Source organism: Acomys minous (assembly GCF_964271855.1).
Source record: "Acomys minous genome assembly, chromosome: 3".
In the NCBI taxonomy this organism is placed as follows: Eukaryota; Metazoa; Chordata; class Mammalia; order Rodentia; family Muridae; genus Acomys; species Acomys minous.
The window spans coordinates 16,273,917-16,297,248 of NC_140485.1; the positions used below are offsets into that span (position 1 = coordinate 16,273,917).

The 23,332-nt window shown below is 43.2% G+C and overlaps 1 protein-coding gene across 3 annotated transcripts in view; it reads right to left on the minus strand.

The window, feature by feature from the left end:
* Positions 1-513: 513 nt before the first annotated feature.
* The window catches only part of MCM8 (minichromosome maintenance 8 homologous recombination repair factor), a 30,723-nt gene continuing 7,904 nt past the window's right edge, over positions 514-23,332 (minus strand). For all 3 annotated transcript variants that reach the window (XM_084776858.1, XM_084776857.1, XM_084776859.1), the window contains 12 exons: positions 22,665-22,750; positions 20,566-20,717; positions 20,052-20,247; positions 17,018-17,048; positions 15,824-15,964; positions 12,893-13,034; positions 9,420-9,615; positions 6,587-6,806; positions 5,861-6,070; positions 4,713-4,789; positions 1,466-1,655; positions 514-785 (listed from right to left, as the gene is read on the minus strand). In XM_084776858.1, the coding sequence (XP_084632984.1) occupies positions 693-785; positions 1,466-1,655; positions 4,713-4,789; positions 5,861-6,070; positions 6,587-6,806; positions 9,420-9,615; positions 12,893-13,034; positions 15,824-15,964; positions 17,018-17,048; positions 20,052-20,247; positions 20,566-20,717; positions 22,665-22,750 (1,734 nt within the window). In that variant the 3' untranslated portion in view covers positions 514-692. The remainder of the gene's footprint in view (positions 786-1,465; positions 1,656-4,712; positions 4,790-5,860; positions 6,071-6,586; positions 6,807-9,419; positions 9,616-12,892; positions 13,035-15,823; positions 15,965-17,017; positions 17,049-20,051; positions 20,248-20,565; positions 20,718-22,664; positions 22,751-23,332) is intronic.

Genomic DNA, 23,332 nt, shown 5'->3' on the forward strand with positions numbered 1-23,332 from the left:
CTTCTCCATGTGCTCTGAGCTCGGCAGCATGAGGAGGCCCATGGGGACTGCTTTGGGCTGCTGCTCTGCTGCAGGTGACACATTTCCTTGCCTTCTGCAGAGGCAGTTCCAGGCACAGGAATGGCATCCACAGGCACAGAGGCAAGATTACCCTAAGCACCACAGCAGCAGGCTAGTTTTATTTTACAAACCACTCCTGGAAGGGTCTTGTTCTTTTTTGTTAAATAATCAGCCTTTATACAATTCTGTAAACTAACAATATCCTTCAGAAAGGACTTCTGCTTAAGTCAGTACATTTCTAGTACTACCAAATCAGACCCACTGCCCCTATCCATAAACTTAAACAAAGAACAGTTTTTGTGACCTGAACATTTCATGAAATCAAAGTTTAATGTTTTAAAGTTTTACCAGAATGCATACTCATTTGTTTATGTATTACCTGAAAGCCTGCTACTCATCTGATATATAAAACTTAGAAACACTAATAAAAATATGACAAGTCAAAAGTATAAGTCATGTTTATGTTATTTAGATAAAATAATGGAAACCATTTATTTTTAGCCTTCTGTTGTAGAAGTTTTTCTGTTAATAGAAGTTGTGTCATTTTTCAGAACTTTTATTTGCAAGTTTTTGTAGTTAAGATGATTTTGAATTATTTTAAACCACAGGATGATCTGACGTGGCAAAGTATTTTACATAGTTTGAAGTTGGTAAATCTTTGGGCCTTTTTTCAAGAGGTAACCCTGGTCATTCAGTGATCCAATAAAGTTTTCAAAATCGGCAACCTAGAAGCAAACATTAACAGTCAGTCACTAATATGCCAAATACAACTCTTACATCAATCTCTCAACATACATATACCCAACAAGCTTCCTGGGCAAGTAAAATAGTATGTGCTTCCTACAGCACTCCAATAAGAATCCTTTGTCTTAACTAAAAACCCTCCTTAGACCAGCTTTTAGCATTGCATGATCTTACTTCTAAACTACTTCTCGTGTTTAAAGTGCAATCACACTGGTTTCTACTAGAACTCCAAAGCAGGAGCAGCAGGCGCAATTACATCTATTCAACAAAAGAGAAATCAGTCGTCACAATGACCAGCCACAGGACAGTTCAGAACAAACAGAACCCAAGCGTTGCTAAAAAAAAAAAATCCTCTACCAAAAATGCCAACACCTTTGAGAAGCAGTGGCAAAGAATCTTAACGGGCGATTTTGTCCACGGGCATGGCTGTGCTCGCCTTTAGTCCCAGAACTCAGGAGGCAGAGGCATACGCAAGCGGATCTCTGAGTTCAAGGCCAGCTTAGTCTGCATAGTTCCAGGACAGCCAAGGCTGCACAGAGAAGCTGGCTAGAAAAACAAACAAAACAACAGAAAAAAAAATGTGGTTTGTTCTATTAGTAAGAACTCTCTGAAACTACTGCCAAAAAAAAAAAAGATCTGTTAAGTATTTAGGTCATCATACCTCAATGTTCAGTTCTTTGGCAATCTGACGCAGTTGATGAAATTGAAATATATTATTGTAAGTTCTTTCAGCAATGCTGTTGAGAGCAGAAATAAATCTTTTTGCTGTTGACCTGTTGCTCATCCCAGAGCCGTGCTGGGATCGCTCGAAGTCCAGGTTCCCAAATTCATCTGAGTAAGTGCCTAGCATGCTGAAGGATGGAGAGGAAGGGTTATCTCATGTGGCTACAGAAACTTTGGGCTGGGCTTTCAAGTCATAATAGCAGTTTGGGAGTGGCTGTGAGACTTATCTAGCCACTTTGAAATTCATTATGATATAGGTTGACATAAAAATGTTTTGAACACAATTACTGTTTTAAAAAAACAACTTTTGGGGCTGGAGAGATGGCTCAGCAGTTAAGAGCACTGACTGCTCTTCCAAAGGACCCGGGTTCAATTCCCAGCATCCACATGGCAGCTCACAACTGTCTGTAACTCCAAGATCTGACACCCTCATACAGACATACATGTGGGCAAAACGCCAATTCACATAAAATTAAAAAAACAAAACAAAACAAAAAAGCCCCAACTTTGCACATGTCTGCAATCTCAGCACTCAGGAGCTAAGGTATAAGATCTTCCTTGAGTTTAAAAACAGCCTGAAATATTTTAACAAGTACCAGGCTGCTCAATGTTGTGGAGAGAGATCTTATCTCAAAACACCAAAACAAAATACCAAAAACATTCTTTCTGATTTATTAAACTAAAATTTATGAACACAATATTTTAGGCTTTCCTAGGTAAAAGTGTGTTACTTCCTACCACAGCATCTGCAAAGATGTTTAAAAGTACTCTTGGGGGGGGGGGGGTGCAAGGGAGGGGAGGGCACGGCTGGAGGGATGGCTCAGGAGCTAAGATCACAGGCTGCTCTTGCTCATAAGCACCTGTAACTCCGTGGGATTCCATTCTCTATTCTGGCTCCTGAGGGCTCTGAGCAGGTGGCGCACCAAGATCTGCACAGGCAAAACACCCATAAAAATTTTGGCAGTAAATAGTGTAGGAATGAGCTCAGCTCCTGCTGGCTTGCAGTGGTGACAATCAGACACTGGCCCCACCTCTCTTCTGTCTTCCGTTTTATTTTTACAGCATCACCAAAAAGAGGGAAATAGGTATTTGACAGTGAGTTTTGGCTAGAATCTGAAAACGCCCATTACTGATGGAATTAACCCTGTAATGCAGCGTTATTGCTGAGTCCCACCTCTACAATGGGACATAAAATCCCACAGCCAATTTAATAGGCAAAGATTTTTACTCAGGAATTATCAAATATGCATTGGTCACCAGTTAGGAAGTGCAGGGTGGTGAACAAAACAAATCTAATCAGTTCTTAAGAAGGAGTCTCTTGAGTATATAAGAAACTGTACAAACAAAAATGTGCATAAAGACAGGAGCGCTTGACAGGACAGGGTTCTACCCATTTCCTGATGTAGTGCACATTATTTACTACCTCCATGCTTAATCCATCTGAATTACCTAATAAATTAGTGTTCCTGTATTGCTGGAAATGCTTTGAGTTATTGACAGATGGTAATTATACCTAATTACCCCAGGCACCCTCTCAGCAACCTTATGCCTGGGGGATTATAGCTATTCCCTCTAACAGATGAAGACAGCTTTGGTAAGAGAGGATGAATTACTTCCAAATGCTATACTTCTAATGAGTGACACCTGAAAAGCCTCACCGCAACGTGATCCCAGCAGGTGGTTCTATTCTTCTTTCTACAATATTGTCAGGTTTGTAAGAAGACTCAGATAAACTGCTTACTAAATAAAACACTTTTCAAAAGATGTACAGGTATGCACTATGCTAAGTCAGATCAACTGTGCCACAGTGTAGATTTTTCTCGCTCAAGCTTTTGCTTCCCAGTTAAAATGTAACTTTACAGGTATTTCGCCACATTAATGGTGGTTTCAATGAAACAGAAGAGATAGGAACTGTAAAAGGCAAACCTTTTTAGAGTGTACATTAGAATTAATGAAGAACATTTAATACCATGTGCCAGCCATGATTCTGGGCCCTGGAAAGACACTGGTAAAACAGTGAGGTTCTTGTTCCCACAGACTACGGAAGCATGGTAAGTCGAAGAGGTCGCACCTTGATGTGTTTAGCTGACTCTCCATCTTTGCTAATACTAGATTATCCTAACCACTTGAAATCAAACTGTTCTTTCCCCTTGTTGCTGTCTGACACACTGAATTAAAGAGAAAGTTCTCCTGTCACAGACTGCCTATGAAAGCAGGAAACAAGCTGTAGATCATTGCTCAAGCCTTCGGGGGAAGCAGGTGTGGTGTCCTCCTACTCATAGCAGAGAGGAGGAGCCACAGGTGGGCCAGAACCGAGGTGAGCATAAGCCAAGTGAGGTGAAGCCTCCCTGCTGGGAAAGGGAGAAAGCGATGGTCAGCTCCACACTCCTGACCAGGGAGAAGGACAGCAGAGTGCTGCGCTCTAAAACTTCTTGTAGCTTCTATTCTGGTCTCAGTTTATGAGTCAGAGACAGAGGATCTATGCAGTCTTGCCTTAATATGGTCAACTCTGTCTCAGACAAGCGTCCACTAATATGCACTACACTAGCACTGGCAGAACACCATTATTGTGTGTACACATGAACACACAAGTGTGGAAGTCAGAGGGCAACTTTGTGAAGTTGGTTCTCTTCTTCCACACTTATACTGCCTCCAGGAATTAAATCACCCAGTTTGTATGCCAAGTACTTTGACTGCACTGAGCCCCTGTGGTATAATTTGCCAGGGCAGCCTCAAGTTGGGCTGTCAAGCCCTTGTTCTTCACCTGTATAGAACTGTTATTCAGGGTCAGAGGAGAACTGATGAAAAGCACCCTAATTCTGACATGAAGCAAACTCAGCATATAATTCACCTTTGAAGAAATAGAAATTATCTAATAAAAGGAAAGAAGAAAGAACAAAGAGAAGGAAAGGAAACAGGGAGAAAGGACAGGGGGAGGGGAGGGGAGGAGGCAGTGAGGATGGGGGAGGGAGGGGAGAAAGAAAAAGGGGGAAAAACGCTTCCTATAAAAATTAAGCGACCAGCAAGATGACGGAGCAGGCAAAGGCATTTGCCAAGCCTGACTTTAGTTCAGTCCCTGGACCCAGTGTAGAGGAAGGGAAGAACTGACTCCCAGAAATTGTCCTCTGATGACCACTCCTGTGGGGGTGCGCTGGCCGCCCATGCGAATGAAGTGTTAATCTTACCTGTGTTTCATAATTTCAATTATATCTTCAGCATCTTCTTTAGTTGCTTCCTCTCTCAATTCTAACCTAGCTCGTGCCTGTGAGAGAAAACAACTACTTTAAAATAAAAGATCACTACTTTCACCATTTGTGCAGGTGCTTGTATCTAAGCTTATTCATTGTATAAGGAAGGCTGGGGAGTGAATGTGAATAAAATACATTGTATGCATGCATGCAACTCTCAAAGAATAAAAAACTTTAAAAAACATAAAAGTGTACAAATAGTTCAAATATAGCCAAAATTGACTTTTACCTACTAATATGTTTTCTGAGTGTCCAATTCAGGAGATTTGGTTATGAAAGTGTGTGTGTATGTGTGTGTGTGTTTCCTTGCCTTTTACTTTCAGGAAATCAGTTTATTTTAAGTAAAATAATATTTTAGGATCAAATGAACCTTAATATCTGACGCAGCTGACTTTAACTGCAGCAGTACTTGGAACACCGTGCAATGTGACAAACAGTACTGCTCTTAGAAAGGCTGCCTACGCCACAGCCTGTGCCACAGTCAACTCAAGATACTTGACATGTTCCATGTTCCCATGCTCAACTTGGAAGCCCAGGACTCTAGGTAACGCACCCACTTTTCAGACACGTCAGGAAACTACAGTGTCGCTAAAAAAAAAAAATGGTGCTCAGCATAACTGGTCCTATGCCTACAAAGAAATCTGTAGCTTTGGTATGTTACAAAAGTGACTGAATCCTCTTTTAAAAAACCTTTTTTTAAACTCATTTTTAATGTGTCTTAGGAGGATGATAAGAAAATTGATCAAAGGAGAAAGCATAGTGTAACACACACACACACACACACACACACACACAAACCTCTCTTACAGTACTGGAGACTGAACCTAGGGCCTGGCACACACTGAGTGAGCACTCATGACCACTGAATTGCATCGCCTCATTTCTGCTTTTTACTTTGAGACAGGTTTCATACAAAATTACGTTGTCTGGCCTTGGACTCTCACTCTGTAGTCCAGGCAGGCCTTCAATGTGTAATTCTCCTGCCTCGGCACCCTGAATAACTGAGTCTATGGTTTTGTGTCATCAGGCAGAGCTCTTCCCCTCTTCTTCCAGCCACAAAGAGCACGAATGTAAGAAATGCAAACCTCTGTCAGACGGATCAAAGATTCCAGCTGCCGGGTGGTAATGGGCGAGCTGCCCACGCGCTGGCTCTGTTTGCGGAGCTCCAGGTAGAAGTCCTGAAGAGCCTGAGCAGCTTCTGTGGATAACTTCGGGTGGACGTACTGCCGTGCATAACCAATGTACTTCCTCAACAGCTGGTGTGGGATCGGATCTGTCTTTTCCCCAGGAGCCACCTAGAGTAGGATGGAAAGAAAAAGGACAACAAATATTAGCTTGTTTAGGTAAATAAAAAAGTTCCAAAGCTTCTCCAAAGAAACCAAACACTATGGTTATAGCTCCAATCACCTTAGACCAGTGGTTCTCAGCCTTCCTAATGCTGCAGCCCTTTAACACAGTTCCTCATGTTGTGGTGACCTCCAACTATAAATTGATTTTGATACTACTTTATAACTGTAATTTTGCTACTGTTATGCATTGTAGTGTAAATATCTGTTATGCGAGACATCTGATATGCAAGTCATGACCCATAGGTTGAGAACCACTGTCTTAGATGATTCCAAAGGACCATTAAATGTTTCAGGATGGGGAGAAATGTGAGTTTTATTGGAGGGCAGATGCTGAGGTCTAACTCCAGAGCCCTGTACATGCTAAGCACATGCTATATACCACTATGACACTTGCAGCCCCATCACACAGGGAACTTGCACATTTAAGTAGAATGATACTAAATGATTAAGGAACATACATACCTTTAGTCTTTCTGATAATGGCTTCTCAGAAACCACTTCAAGTACAGAAGTATTTGAGTCCTGACTGAGTGCACGAGCTACCGTGGCACTGCTAACTGCTCTCTGCTTCCCAGCTCTTATTGCGATCACATGTTCAGAAAGTAGGTGGTCATGTTGCTCATTCGGAGTATCTAACAAGATAAACACCAGATCGAATCTGGACAGTAGGGCACTCCCCATCCTAGAAGCAGAAAAGAAAGAAGCAGCAATGTTTGGAATTGAAACAAAACCTAAAGAACTGATTACTTGTTTACTAGTTCCATGTAGAACTTCCAAAAACAAGCTTTACGTTAAAAAAAATATATGATTTTAGTATAGCTATATGTTCCAATTCTTCACCACACACAAGATAGCTGCTGTATGTACTTTATGCCTGGTAGGCTGTGGATGTGGCCCTTTCCTCATACACTAAAGCCACCGAGATCTATGCGCTATCCCTGGCAGTGTTCATGGACACAGAGGCTATCGGTGCTTTCACAGCTCCTCCTCCTCCTCCTCCTCCTTCTCCTCCTCCTCCTCCTTCTCCCTCCTCCCCCCTCCTCCTCCTCTTGTTCCAATATCTTTTTTCATTCACATGTATGAGTGTGTAGCCCATTTGTCTACGCACCACAGATGTGCCTGGTGCCTGGTAAAGGTGCCCTGGACCTGCAATTACGAATAGTTGTGAGCGGCCATGTGGGTGCAGGAACCAAGCCCAGGTCCTCTGCAAGAGCAACAAGTGCTCCTGAGCCATCTCTCCATCTCTCCAGCCCTGTTTTTATAGCACTTATCTCATCAAGACTGTCTCTCAAGCATCCATATCCCACCTAAATGCAAGATCTTACTTCTCCTACAAAGAGCATCTCTACATGCCTATGACAGTAAGAGTAAAGATGCTACGTCTATTTAGGCATCATACTAACCCATCAATCAGGAACTATTTCTATTTATGACATGAAAAGCCAATTTAGAGTCTTTAAAGAATTTGATGAAACCACCAAAGCAGGCCTGTACTAGAAACAGAACCAAGTTGTCTGTAGATTTTGTTCATTAGAATTATACAGACTTTATAATAGAGCAGTTCATTACTTTTAAGAAAATACTAGCTGGGCATGGTGGTGCACGCCTTTAATCCCAGCACTTGGGAGGCAGAGGCAGGTGGATCACTGTGAGATCGAGGCCAGCCTGGTCTACAAAGAGAGTCCAGGATAGCCATGGCTACACAGAGAAACCCTGTCTCGAAAAACCAAAAAAGAAGAAAGAAAATACTAAGAGAAGACTGATTTTGTTGGAGGCAGTGATACAGACACCCCAAATCTCCAAGTACAATTGCGTTTATTTTTTACTTTTAAATTTATTTGGTTTTTGTGTGTGTACCATGGAACACATATGGAAACTGTAGGAGCTGGTTCTGGCTTGAATCTTTGCCCACTGAACTATCTTACTGGCCTGGCAATTTCTAGTTTAGATGCATACATTTTGTTGTTGTTGTTTTGGTTTTTAGGTTTTTTTTTTTTCAAGACAGGGGTTCTCTATGTAGCCTTGGCTGTCCTGGACTCACTTTGTAGACCAGGCTGGCCTCGAACTCACAGATAGCCACCTGCCTCTGCCTCCCGAGTACTGGGACTCAAGGCGGGCACCACCACGCCTAGTTGATGGATAAATTTTTAAATTCAATTTTACTATTTTATTTTTGGACACAGGGTCTCACTACATAGACCAGGCTGCCTCTGACTCAGAGATCCAACTGACTCTGCTTTCTGAGTGCTGGGATTAAGGGCATGCACCACCACAGCCACCTCAAGATGTATAATTGTTTAACGATAGCTGTGGACAGCATCGCATACCTGTAGCTACTAAAGACTAGAGAAGATACAGCAAAGGGTCAGTTAAACCCATGAATTCAGGACCAGCAATGGGCAACACAATGAGACTCATCATCTCAAAAGTAAGAAAGGGGGGCGAGAAAGGGGCTGGAGAAATGGCTCAGCAGCTAAGAGTACTGACTGAGCTCAATTCCCAGCAGCCACAGGCAGATCGCAACCAGCTGTAACTGCAGATCCAGGGGAGCCAGCACCCTCTTCTGACCTCTATGGTGCTACATATCCATGTGCTACACATACATGCAGGCAAACAGCAACACACATAAAGATACATAAATCTTGAAGAAAATCAAACAGAAAAGAGAAATAAGCTGCTCCCACAACACTTAAGGGCCTAGCCTTTCCTGGAGAACTCTGTCTTCTCACATTTACATCAGTTAAGTCTTTTTCTTTTATACACATTTTGTTCCCCTGTACAAAATTAATTAGAAGAGGGAGCACAAACGCAAAGTAAACACTGTTCTCATACTCCTTACGTACACGGCACGCCTTCTTACTCAGCTGAGGAGACAGGGCCCTCAGCAGGGTGTGCAAGGCCACTTCTCGCTGCTGCTTCCTACTGCACAGTCTTACCAAGGTTTTAGGCTAGTTCTAATTTTTGATGGTGATAAACAATGCTGCAATACACATTCCACAAGTATGTCCTCGGAGTCATAACTACTATCAGGATTTCCTAGGCGGACTGGCTGGAATAAACAACGTACATAATAATACAAAGTGGTTTTGTACATCCTGAGCACATGAGGGTTCTTTCCCACTCTTTCAACACTGACAACTGCATCTAAACCCTGGCTAGTCTGACAGGCTATGAGTGCTCGCACACTGTTTTCTCGGGGTTTGCTGGAGACCTAGAACTTCCGTGAGCTATCCATTCACGCACTCTATTATCTTTCCGTTACTGACTCACAACGTACACATTTGAAGAGACTTACTTTAAATTCTCAGAAACTGTTTTGGCTTTATTGTAGTGTCCTCCAACTGGATTTGCAGCAGCAATAATGGAAGTCCGTGCAGGAAGGCTGCAAACCACGCCAGCCTTAGCAAGGCTTATACTCTGCTGCTCCATGGCTTCCAGCAAGGCTTGATGTTGGTTCCCCATCTTATCAAATTCATCTAATCCACAAATGCCTACAAGCACAGGAGAAAGACAGACCAGCTTCCATATCTGGAAGGCAGCAGTTACTGTACAGTGATTATTTCTATTTGTTTCTAGCATTTAAAGTTATCAAATATGAATGAAAACTGCCATCTGCTTACAGCAAATGAAACACTTGTCTTATTACTAAGCCTTGTGGCATTACTTATGTATCACTTTCCGTGGTAACACACTAATTGATAGCTCCATAAATGAAGATATACAAGTCTTAAAATGCATCAAGACTCAACCAGTTAGGTAAGATAAAACATCTAACAAATGTACTTCCCAAACCACTTGAGATACGCAGGACTGCTGGGCAGTAGTGGTACACGCCTTTATCCCAGCACTCAGGAGGAAGAGGCAGGTGATTCGAGTTCAAGGCCATCCTGGACTACAGACCAGTTTCCAGGACAGCTGGTGCTATACAAAGAAACCCTGTCCTGAAAAATAATTTTAAAAAACCATTAAAAAAAAAAAGATATGCAGGATTATGTAGCAGCTTTCACCAATGAGGAATCAAAGAGCTCAAGAAAAAGGTGCTCCTTAAGCTGGGTCTTTGGGCAGACTGGGCAGCATGACTCAAGTGGAAGAACCTAACTCAAGCATGGCTCAGCCCTAACTCAGGCACGGGAAGTATTGGTAGCACATGCAGGGCCACCTAACACACAGTACCTAACACACAGTACCCAACACACAGTACCTAACACACAGTACCCAACACACAGTACCTAACACACAGTACCCAACACACAGTACCTAACACACAGTACCTAACACACAGTACCCAACACACAGTACCCAACGCACAGTACCTAACACACAGTACCCAACACACAGTACCTAACACACAGTACCTCCACTGAAGGCCTTTTGGGACCACGAATGTTACTCCTAAAGCACAAGTTACTTGGGATCCCACTTTTCCACACTAGATAGGGGAGTCTCTGGAGGGCTTTTCCGTGGTTAAACACACAGGAGAAATAACTGCTCATTAGCTCGTCTACACTTCAAGATCTAGAGATGTGTTTCTGTGGTGCTGGGGCTTGAACCTAAGGCACATTAGAGCCAGGACTCTCTTACTTCCTTGAGTTCAAATCCAGCACTACCTCTAGGTTCCTACATCACAGCACCAATTACCCTGTGTGTTCTGTTTCCCTTCTTGCTATCTCTACAAATGCCCAAAGTTTACTTATTTAGAACTTTGCTCTTTTCTTTTGTATTCACTGAAGTTACTGTAAGCCTTTACAGCTATACAGTTTTATATATTGATCAATTTTAGTTTTTTGTTTGTTTTTGTTTTTCGAGACAGAGTTTCTCTGTGTAACCCTGGCTGTCCTGGAACAGTCCTATAGACCAGGCTGGTCTTGAACCCAGAGATCTGCCTGCCTCTGCCTCCCAAGAATTGGGATTAAAGGCGTGCACCACCACCACCTGGTGATCCTCAATTTATCTAGTATTCTTACCTCATTTTATTTCATTAAATTTATGTTCTCATTAAACATTTCATGGGGAATTTTCAATGTTGCTTATATTTCAGTTTTGCTCAGTCAGGAAGTTTTTATTGCCCTGTAGTTTCTGCACAACTGCCTTGCTCTTTATTTTTTATTTTGTGTGTATGAGTGTTTTGCCTACATGTATATATATGGACCACACTGTGTGTGTTTGGTGCTTGTAGAGGCCAAAAGAGGGCCTCAGACCTCCTGGACCTGCAGTTTAAGTTGTCATATACGTGCTGAGAACTGAGCCTGGGTCATCTGAAAGAGCAGCAAGTGTTCTTAACTACTAAGCCATCTCTCGAGAGCCCCAGACCCATGGTTACAAAGCACAAGACTTCAAACAACTATAACAATCCTCAGCTCCTTTGCCTGTTGGAATACAAATGTTAAGTCACAAAATTTATATTTCAATTTTTTTAAGGTCATTTCATCAGATGCTGACGGAAAATACTATTTTTTTAAAGCTTTATATTTCATTTTTCCTTTGTGGATTTTTGAAGGACCCTGTTTGTTTCTAGAATTTAGCCTCTGTTGATCTTTCCTTTGTATATTTCTGTGGTACTTGTAAAATCTCTTTCTAGCTATCTTAAAAGTATTCTTTGGTCTTATAATGTTTAGGTTATTTAAATATATGTGAGACATAGCACTGACTTAACATTTCGCGTCTTAAATTCCATTAGTTGTTTGTACAGCTAAACCTCTAACCACCTCCACCTTGTAAGGAATAAAGTCTGGCAGGCCAACAGTTCAGTGTCCTCATTGGGTCATTCCCTTCGCCTGCTATCTTGGCAACACCACCGCTACTTCCAATGAACAGCAGATGAGCGTTTGCTTCAGTAGATAGTTGCTGATTGTTATTATTTGTACACCAGTGCTATGCTCTAGGCATGCAGAACAGCACCAAAAGGATAAAATTCCCTTGCCCTCAGGAAGCTTACCGTCTACCTGGCCCAAAAGAGGCAGACTACTGAAAACGTGGTGACATGTGCTATGGAAGGGAAAGGTGGCCATGTTAAGGAGAATAGATTCTGCCACAGCACAAAGCCGAGATGAAGTTAACTACAGCAAAAGCATTTAAAGTCACGGCTCTAAACTCACGCAGCAATCCTTCTAGAGTAAAAGATGGCATCCATCTTCTTTCCTATTTCATGGTTACTACAACTATTTTGAGCTGAGTAACAGTAATGCTCTCAACAAGTACCCACTGTCCACATGCACACTAGGCAAGGGAGGAGGTGGTCCACATGCACACTAGGCAAGGGAGGAGGTGGTCCACATACACACTAGGCAAGGGAGGAGGTGGTCCACAGGAATCGTCCACTCAGACTCCGTAAGGAACTTACCATAAAACTTCAGCACGAATGATCACAAATGTGTGTGTGTGTGTGTGTGTGTGTGTGTGTGTGTGTGTGTGTAGAAACTATCCATATTTAATTAGCTATACTTGCTGTAAGATTCTGAAAACAATGATACCAATTTCAATTATATAATAGAAATAAAAATGATAGTACCATATTTTCAATTATTATTTGACACTCATTGTTAATTCCTGGTTGGGACAGTTGAAATGACTCTCAAACTGAAAGTAAATTCTTTGAAATGAAGAGACTAATCCAGAGGTGGTGGCACATGCCTCTAATTCCAGCACGTAGGTGGCAGAGACTAGATTATTACCTCTTGAGGCCATCTGACCTACATAGCAAGACCACTGATTGTTTCATGAAGAAAATATTTTTAAGCCCCAGAATTATTAGTCCCCTTGGTGTCTCACCTTGGTCACCAAGCACCAGGGCACCAGCTTCCAAAGCAAAATCTCCAGAGGAACTGTCTTTTGAAAGCGTCACAGTCAGACCAGAGCTGGTGGTGGTATTTCCACAAACATACACACCACGTGGCGCCACATTGCATGCCGCCTATTAAAAGCAAATGGTTTGAAAGGATCATTCAGAAGTCTGGAAAGATGGTTCAGTGTAAAAGTCTTTGCCATGCAGCATGAGAACTGAAGTCCAGATCCCCAGATCCCCTTTAAAAGCTAGGCACAGTCGTGAAACGTCCATCAGTCCATAATCCCAGCACTCAGAAGTGGAAACAGGCCAAACCCGGGGACCTGCGGGCAGTCTACCCAAAACTCCAAACTCCAAAGTTTAGTGAAAGATTCCATCTCAAAAACTAAGGTGCAGAGTGATAGAGGAAGAAAGTTGACATCAGTTGACTGCCTCCATGCAATAACACACAGACACACACAGACAGAGACACACACGCACACCAGTGAAAAGGAATCACTGACCATCACAGTCAAAGGCTCTGATCCAGGAGTTTTGCACATGGAAAGCAAGTGCTCTATCCCTGAACTACATCCCATTTCCTGTGCTACTCATTTTTGGTTTTGATGTATATTTATGGTGTGCACCACAAATGCACTGATGGCCAAAGAAGCCAGGAGAGGGCCTTGGATCTCCTAGAACTGGAATTACAGGTGATTCTGAGCCAGCTGACATGGATACTAGGACCCAAACTTGGGTTCTCTGGAAGGGCAGCCACTTTTACTTTTTCTTCCTGAGACATGGTCTCATGCAGCTGAGGCTGTCCTCAAACTCACTGAGGTGCAGAGGATGACCTTGGAATGCTGGTTTGACAGGAATATACCACCACAGTAGTTTCTCTGTGTGTGCTAGGCAAGCACTCTGTCAACTGAGCCACATTCTCAGCTCTCTTTATTAGTCTTTTTTGAGAAGTCCTGCAATGCTCTGAGAGTGGGGTGGCTTCCAAAGTGGTCAAAAGAAAGTAGAAATATAAACGAATGTTAAGTGGTTCCTGTTAGTGCTGGTTTAATTTTTTAAAACTTGGTCTCTAATGTTACCACTTTTTAAAAACTGTTTTTGGATTGTGCAACTGTGTATGTGTGCAGTCGATAACTATCTTCCTCCATCACTTTCTACTGTTCTGAGACGGAGTTGTTCACTGAACCAGAAGTTTACCATTGTCAGCCACATTGGGACCAGGAAGCTCCTAGGGTTGACCTCACCAGCACTGGGGTTGTAGGAATGTGCAGCCATGCCCAGCTTTTTATATAGGTGCTGCTCTTATCTACTGAGCCAATTCCCCAGACTGACCAAAACCTTTAAAAGCATCATTCTAGGTTTAAAATAGACAATAGCATTTCTTGGTATTAAAATTTTCTTAGGACCAATAAATGGACTCTGGAACCATTAACTTATCAAGAGGAACTTACAAATTAAAAAAAAGTTTCACAGTGTAAACGCATATAAATAAAGTTTTAAGATACATACTGACAATCAGATATTGTGAAATTAAAGCAGGCTTCTACCTATATAGAAACATTAATTCAAAATGCCCCAAACTACAGAAGAAAATTCCAACAATTCAGATCCCTGGATGTACTTTTACCTGCATAATTTGGCTAACTATTTCATCTTTAAAAACATTTATAATTTTTATTTGGATGAATGTTTGCATACATTTATTAAGTGCACTGCACATGTACAGTGCCCATGGAGGCCAGAAGAGGGCATCAATCTACCAGAACTGGAGACAGATGGTTGTGATCTGCTATGTGGGTGCTGGGAACGAAACCCAGGTCCTCCACAGGAGTACCAAGTACTCTTAGCCACTGAGCCATCACTCCAGCCTTTGTTTCCACCTTGATTATAAACTTTGTTTCATTTACAACTAGGTAACCCTGTCTCAGATATTAGGCTGTTAGAGGGCTCAATAATCACCCTCGTAGGGTTCAAGTAGGCTCTGCTGGACAAAGAGTCCCAAACAATGATGCAATGTTTTAAAGGAATTAAAATGACCAGTTTAAGGTTTAACCACAGGAAACAAAAATGAGACATGTGAAAGACGGGATGACAGTGGAATGACAAGACAAAGCAAGCCTGCCTGCACTTCAGGACCAGCTTTAGGGGGCTGCATACGTAAAGCACTAGCTTCAGGCTGCCTGTTCCATCTTCAAAGACACCTATGATATACCAGATACCAGAGTGCTTAACTGCTGGACAAAGATTCAGCAGCCTCAGGCTGAATGCAACTCACCAAAGCACCACGGAGCCCTTCGTAAGAAGGAGGGGTTTGTGGGCATACTTAAGGACGTTGCATCAAGCCTACTAGGTGTCACTCTGAGAAAACCATAAGCTTTCCAAGCAACAGCACCTTCTAGGGCCATCATGAACCCAAGCAGGAAATACCAGCAGGCTCTACCTGGCAGAGATGGAATCGTCTTTGTGACTAAAATCTGACTGGTCAGAGAAGCTACTTGGCTTTGGGTTCAGAGAAACAGTGGAGATGTACACAGAGAGCCCGAACCTTCACCTGAATATTCTGGAGGAGTAAGATGTTATGCACCTGCATACAGAGAACGTGTAACCCACTTTACTTCCTTCACTATGTGCTCACTGCTGCAGTCACATCACAGTAGACTAGCAAAGCACGACTAGGTGCAATGGTGGACATCATAGTTGCAGCCTCCATGGACCAGGCTGCCTGTGTAATCTGTGTGGCAGGATGCTGGCTTGATGTGAAAACAAGTCCACACACGCAGTGTGTATTACTCACACAAATCCAGTTCCTCTGTACCCCTAGACAACCTAGATCCCCTGCAACCCAAATGTGTCATGCTTTGAGAAACGTCACCTCATACATTATATAAGCAAAAGGAAAAATGCCAAGGAAGATTTTCTACCTGCAGCATTTGACTCTTTCCCAAGCCTGGATCTCCAACAATTAGGACGTGTGGGTCTCCTCGAATGGGAATCCTGTTTTTGTCGTCTGCATACTTCTGGCTACCACCAAACAGCGCTAACGTCAGTCCTGCTTTAACAAGCTCAAGTGCAGAAGGAGAGAGACAGAAAAGCAACACAAAGATAACTAGTAGGAGGCACTCCTGCGTGTTCACACTCCTGCTTGCTCACACTCCTGTGTGTCCACACTCCTGCATGCTCACAGCCATGCGGGCCAGTCAAGGCTCTGCCCTGAGCTACTCCACCAGCAGGGTGCTTTTAGTTATCTGCTGGTTAGTTTGTTTTTCCAGACAGGGTTTTTCCATGTAGCCTTGGCTGTTCTGGACTCGCTTTGTAGACCAGGCTGGCTTCAAACTCACAGAGATCCACCTGCCTCTGCCTCCCGAGTGCTGGGATTAAAGGTGTGTGCCACCACGCCTGGCTAGTCAGGATACTTTTTAAACATGACTGAATTTTATTAATTTATTTATTTTACAATAAAGTCGAGAAGCAAAGCCCCATGCATGTCTGCAATCCCAGCGCTTGAGATACAGATGCAGGAGGATTATGGGCTCAAAGCTACCTAGAACAACAAAGAAAAAGTCTGTCCCAAAAACCAAAATTGTCTAGAAACAAACTCTGTTGAAAAAAAAATGATTAAAAACAACTAGTGGTATCTTAGCAATTGCTAAGAACAACTTTGTAAGGCAACAATCCATTCCAAAGTGGGAAGCACCTCTGTGCTTACGTTGGTGCCTACTCACTTTGAGAGGGGTCCATGCCCAGTAACCACTGACAGTTTACAGGTATTACTTGCCTTCCACACAGTCCAGTTATAAACCAGTGGCTGTCAACCTTCCTAAGGCTGTAATCCTTTAATACAGCTCCTCATGTTGTAGTGACCCACAACCAAAAAATTATTTCCTTATACAGTACTTCAAAATTGTACACTTATTAGTGTTATGAATCATAATATAAATATCTGATATGCAGATTATCTGATATGCAACCCCGCCCCATAGGTTGAGAACTGCTGTTAAATTGAACGATGATTCACATTAAAGCATTAATAACTGGTAGGACAATGTCATTACTTTTAAATATTAATATTTCCAATTTGACATACTTTTTGAATGAAGCTGAAATAATATACTTACTTCATGACCAAAAATGACAGGACAAAGTGAGCTGAAAAATAGAATACAATTTTAAATTCTAATTTAAATATCATAAATGCATTAGAATATCTATGTTATAATTTGCTTAATTTCCTTTAGTATCCAAAGCCGGGGGTAGTGGGGGGGGGAATGGACAAATTTTACATTACCTCAACCTTACAAGTTTATTCTTACGGTAAACTTTTTAAAAGTCTTATTTAATCTATAAAAGGAAGAATGTTGTAAAATGCACGAGCCTGAGGGAGTGCTTGCAAAACATCGTAAAGAATACATACGGTATACAGCTGATCTGACAGAACTAACACATAAAATGTGCTATTATCAGGTCTTCTGTGTTTCCAAGTGTTTTGGGTTTTTTTTTTAATCAGACATTTTGGATCTGTGTAGTAAAGCCACTGAAAGGAGGACACCGATGAGTAAGCTCAACACAAATATTAGCATTTGAAGGTGATATAAAATTTCATTTCTTTTCAGCTCGATTCAGATTACAAATGTGAATAAGACAACAGATCTACAAGGGCTGGCAAGATGCTCCGGCCTGTAGCGTGCTTGCTGTGAAAGCACAAGGATGCCAGACTCCCAGCACCACATAAAAAGCCAGGCACAGGGCTGAGCACTGGGGATAGAGACCGCCGGGTCCTGGTGCTCACTGACCAGCCTAGCCAAGCCTAAACTCCAGGCTCACTGACCGACAGGCTCAAAACATAAGCTGCTTAGTGATCGAGAAACACAAGAAAGATACTTGATCGTCAACATAATGCATGCACACATGCATGTGCATACAAACACACACACACATTTGCATATGGAGACTTGTAAGCAAGGAACAACTAAAAATGCACAGGGTAGTAACCAGGAGTAAAGTGTAAATCTTCCTTCTGTTTATTTAATAAATGTAAACACAAGCAGGTGCACTTGGAGCTCATCTTTACCAAGTTCCCGTCTAACTGCCACTCACTTCCTGCCAAGCACTGTGCTGTCTATCACAGACTTTCCTACGGCCACAGAAGCATCCTCAGTAGTCACAGGGCAAAACAGAAGTGCTGGGCTGCTCCTCAAATCTAGGTCCCCAGGAGGCAGCCTACGGTGACCTCACTAGCGATCCCGGCCCAGCTGCCATCCCCTCTCTGTATTACTCCTGCCTTCCTGCTATTTCTGAGCTCTTCTCCCAAATACATGACATTTAAGTAAATCTTGCTTCCCAAGAAATCTAAACTGAAGCGTGACTTGCCATATATTGGCAATTCTAATACTATCTTCTCTGTTCTGTCACCTAGTATTGGCCAATATACTTTCCAAAGATCCAGCATGTAACTAATTGCAGCCTTGTAGCCTGTATTGACTCAGTCTCAAATCTCCAACATGTAGTGTAGAAGACGACCACTAACAATATGCAAGTGAGACAGGTGGGGCATTTTTCACTAATATATATAGTGAAAAATATAGCCCACCTCATTTGCCAATCTGCTAGATAAATAAAATGAAAGGCCCTGAAAAACTCTAGTTTGGATAATGAGAGCACAAACAAGACAATGTGAAAGGACCACTGAGATGCTACACCTCACTTTTTAGAGGAATGACAGAGGCGCCTGAGTTGCAATATGGCTGCTCCTTAAGCAACTGCCTGCCTGCTCAGACAACTCCTATGTAGCTTACACATGCTGACCTGTCATAGCACTAGCTTTCCCAGAGTACATCAGGATGGCTATCTGGAGGGGAAGTCTGAGAGTTTAAGGACAAGAACTCAAGTAATTCAAAACTTTCTTCAATTGGCAAAAAAGAAAAAGTCTCAATTCTCGAGCCCAAAACCTTGAAAGAAGGAAAGCACGACAGGTCAGTTTCCTCCCAGAACGCAGTCCAAGTCTGCCTTCTTCACCTCCCCTGGTATGGCAAGTTCAGCCTCTTGATTGTCCCCATTTCTTCAAAATTACTCCCAAACTATCGAATGCCAAAAGCATACTATATTAATTATGGTCAGTGCACTATTAACTAACACCTACATGGAAGTGTGTGAGACGGCATCAGTTAAGCTGGGCAACACTTTTTCTAAAAAGGTATTAGCACAAACATCCATTGTCATGTGTATATTTTCGTTGCTACCACCCACTCTGTCACCACAGTGCAAAGGCAGCTGGGATATCATGGAAGTCACTGAATGTGGCTCTGTCCTTATTCACAGGCACCAACACCTGAATTTCACCTACTTTTATGTGTTACAAAGTAATCATTTTGTCTTTTTGTCTTAGCCACTCAAAAACATAAAAACTTTCGCAAGTCCTGGACCAAAAGACAGCAAGCTTTATTGGCCTATGGACTCAAATTTGTTAAGCACTCTGTCTGGAGTTTTTGACGAGTAACAAGAGTATGCTGCCATGCACACCCATAACAGACGGCATGCTGCCATGCACACCCATAACAGAGGGAACGCCGCCATGCACACTCATAACAGAGGGCACGCCGCCATGCACACCCATAACAGAGGGAACGCCGCCATGCACACCCATAACAGAGGGAACGCCGCCATGCACACCCATAACAGAGGGCACGCCGCCATGCACACCCATAACATAGGGCACGCCGCCATGCACACCCATAACATAGGGCACGCCGCCATGCACACCCATAACAGAGGGAACGCCGCCATGCACACCCATAACAGAGGGCACGCCGCCATGCACACCCATAACAGAGGGCACGCTGCCATGCACACCCATAACAGAGGGCACGCCGCCATGCACACCCATAACAGACGGCACGCCGCCATGCACACTCATAACAGACGGCACGCCGCCATGCACACCCATAACAGACGGCACGCCGCCATGCACACCCATAACAGACGGCATGCCGCCATGCACACCCATAACAGAGGGCATGCCGCCATGCACACCCATAACAGATGGCACGCTGCCATGCACACCCATAACAGACGGCATGCCGCCATGCACACCCATAACAGAGGGCATGCTGCCATGCACACCCATAACAAAGCCTCGGGTAACTTGATACATACTTGACAATGAGCTTAAGCAGGTTCTCTTCAGCCTGGATCTCCTGGACAGCATACAAGTCTTTAAGTGAGAACTCCATCAGCGCTCCATGCTTACACCCACCCTCTGCCGTCTGTGCTTTCTGTCCTTTGCTGTTGCTAACAGAATTTGCTTCAATGTACAAAAGGAACATGCACTTATCATTCTTATTTCGAGAACCTGTAAATTCAAAATATTAAATGTATGTTTTCATTTTCCAAACAAAACTTGACTAGAAGGTTAAACAAGATTTATAACTCAGTGACTTTTATTCACTTGAGGCTTTTTAGAGACAAGGCCTCAAGACTAACCTCAAACTGTGACAACCCTTCTCCTTCAGCTTCCTGAGGGCTGAACTACAAGCATCAGACACCAACACTTCATGTGACATAAGGAACAAGGAATCTCCTAAGTTATCCGAAGAGGCAGAAGTGTATCAAACAGGGAAAGAAGCTAACCTACCACTGTTGAGAGACGGGCATGGAAGATACAGCATACCTTCTTCAGTATTTGAGACTTTGACAATTCCAGTAACAGTCACTGTATCTCCTGGGACACAACTGTCGACGAGATCATGAACAAGTTCACATTCTATTGTTCGAGGGATCCGGCCTGGTTCTCTCTGTGTGTCCGACATCAGTTCCTGGATTCTAAGGCATGCCACGTTTTCAGTTAGAATACATCTTACTTTCAGTTGTTTCTATACAGATGCTGAGTAGTCAGGATCTATATAACGCTGTTCTAGATGAAGGCAAACTGGTTTTTAAGGAATTCAGTGATATATCCAAAATCACGTTAGCAGTTTCCAATTCAGGACAGCAGAATGAACATGTGTATTCACTCACCTAGCACTCACTCAAGAATCCAACAAATAACTCACCAAAGAAGTGAAGACAAGTTTGGAACATGCGAAAGGGGCATCAACAAAGGAGGCATTACGGAAATTTCTAAAAACAGTAAATAGTAAAGTAGTGATGGACGAAGCAAAATGAAGTCTAGAATGCACAGGTAAAACTCACAAGGGTAGAGAGAAGTGGCACCCCAGATTTTCAGCAGAGCCCCAAGAGGCTATCAAAATGGGGTAGATGGTGGGCAGCAGTGGACAGTACAGAAATAAGCATTTAGAATTTGTTTGGAAGGAGTGAGCAGTCAGGTAGGGAAGGGAAGGGAGCAGTGCTCTATAGAAGTAAGCAAATGCCTTTTAAGGGAGGAGCGCAAGGCTATCTCAACTCCAGAATAACGCCTCCTCATTTCAGCATCTGAGAAGCCTAAACCAACTCGAGAACGACCGACCGCAATACCCAACACTCCCCGGCTTACTGAGGGGAAGGCCTGCAGAGGAGGAAGACCTCCAAGCCGCAGAGAGCAACAGAGACCAGCCCTCCTCTCCTAACAACTTCTCACCTCATCTTTGAAATGGCAATAATTCAAGGAAAAGAAAAGAAAAACCCAGGAGCCTGAGGGCATGTCATAAAATGAAATAAAAAGTGTTCTCTGAGACCAGAACACAGGGAGGACAGTCTGAAATCAGAAAAATAAAATCACACGGTCAGCCCAAGTGGTGCATGTCTGTAACCCAGCGCTCAAGAGGCTAAGGAAGACCTGTGGGCACGTGTTACACATGAGCACAACAGTTACTGACTCAATACATTAACAACAAAGCACATAAAAGGCAAACATTTCTACAACTGCTACAACAAAAGTCCAATTTAACTTAGAAAGCAGAAAAATGAAGGGGTAAGGCCAACACAAGGCAATGGGTAATGTCCTAAGGGATACACCAGACAGGAAACCCAAGGAGAAAACAATGCATGGTGTACTGTCAGCTAAAGACAACTCAGGGACAAAAGGTGTCAAGGGCATGAGGGTAACTAAATATTCCTTCATAACTGCATGGAAAAAGAGATAACAAAGGGGGTAGCGCCCAGCACTCTTCAGGGAATGGGAGTCCAAACAGCATCCGACTTCTCACTAACAGCAGGGAAGATAACACTACATAGGCTTGAGGAGCTGTCAAACTCTTTATAATAAAAATGCATACACGAGGAGGCTGGAGAGATGCTCAGTGGTGACGAGCACTACTGCTCTCCCAGAGGACCCCGCACCTGTGAACTGTCTGTAACTTCAGCCCTGGGGCCCAGTGCCCTTCTTCTCACCTCCATGGGCACTCACCCACTCACGCCATACATTCAGACAGACATACTATACATAAAAACATCTTTAAAAAAATATAGAAATAGTGCCTGACTTGTAAAACAAGCCAAGAGTAAATGTAACCTGCTGAACAGAAAATGAGAGCATACATAAAGCAGCCCAATTTTAAATGGTTCTTTATCTAAAGCTTCAACCTCATCGCAGTCCACCATGGAGTGTGCAATCAATCACTTCATCTGGATACAAGATGAGCCACTCTCAGCAGCAGTGGGATGCAATACCTCGTCCTTTCTGGAATCCAGTGCCCAAGCAATTTCAAAGAGATACCATCATTTTAAAGCATGGGCTCATCAAATAAGCATTGCCACGGTACATATAATAACATCACAGATTTACTGAGCAAAGCGAGAATGCCTCTTTTATATAATGGTCTGAGCGCTTACTTGATCAATTGCCAGTCCATTGTAACTGTGAGAGGAGAGCTGCGCAAAGGAGCAAACGACCTCCCTCGACATGCGGGCACAGGACACTGCAAAAGAGGCAATTTACGTTCAGCTTCTGGCAAGCCATGATCACACCTTAACAAATCTAGGGCAAAACCTCGCCCACTTCTTGCTACAATCTTCCGATGTCATCCTTGGCCCTTTTCTGGCTGCCCCTTCTCCTCTGCTGTACTTATTTTTTGCTGTGCGTAGTCAACGCTCCCCACCTATCCCCAGCTCATACACTACACCTTCCTGCATCCCAGGCAGGCTCCCAGGGCTTGGTCTCCCCGGCTGCCCCCCTCCCTCTGTGCACATGCTTTGGCCCAATCGTCACTAAGGATCTTCATTACCCTCAGCTCTCCTCCAGCCCCTTCACAGCACTGGCCACTTGACAAGCAGTTCTCATTGGATATGCAAGTTGTGTTCAAGTTTTCCTAAGTCATTTGTTTGGTGTTTGGAGCTCAAGATGCATCTACAAGCTTGAGGCACTGTAGCACATATGCAGCAGTCAGTGTAACCCCTACCAGGAGCAGGAGCCAACTTCCTCTCCTGGAATCTGGGCAGTCTGTGACTGGCTCAACTACGACAGAAGTCATTCTGCATGCTTTTCAAGGCTGGCTTATGGA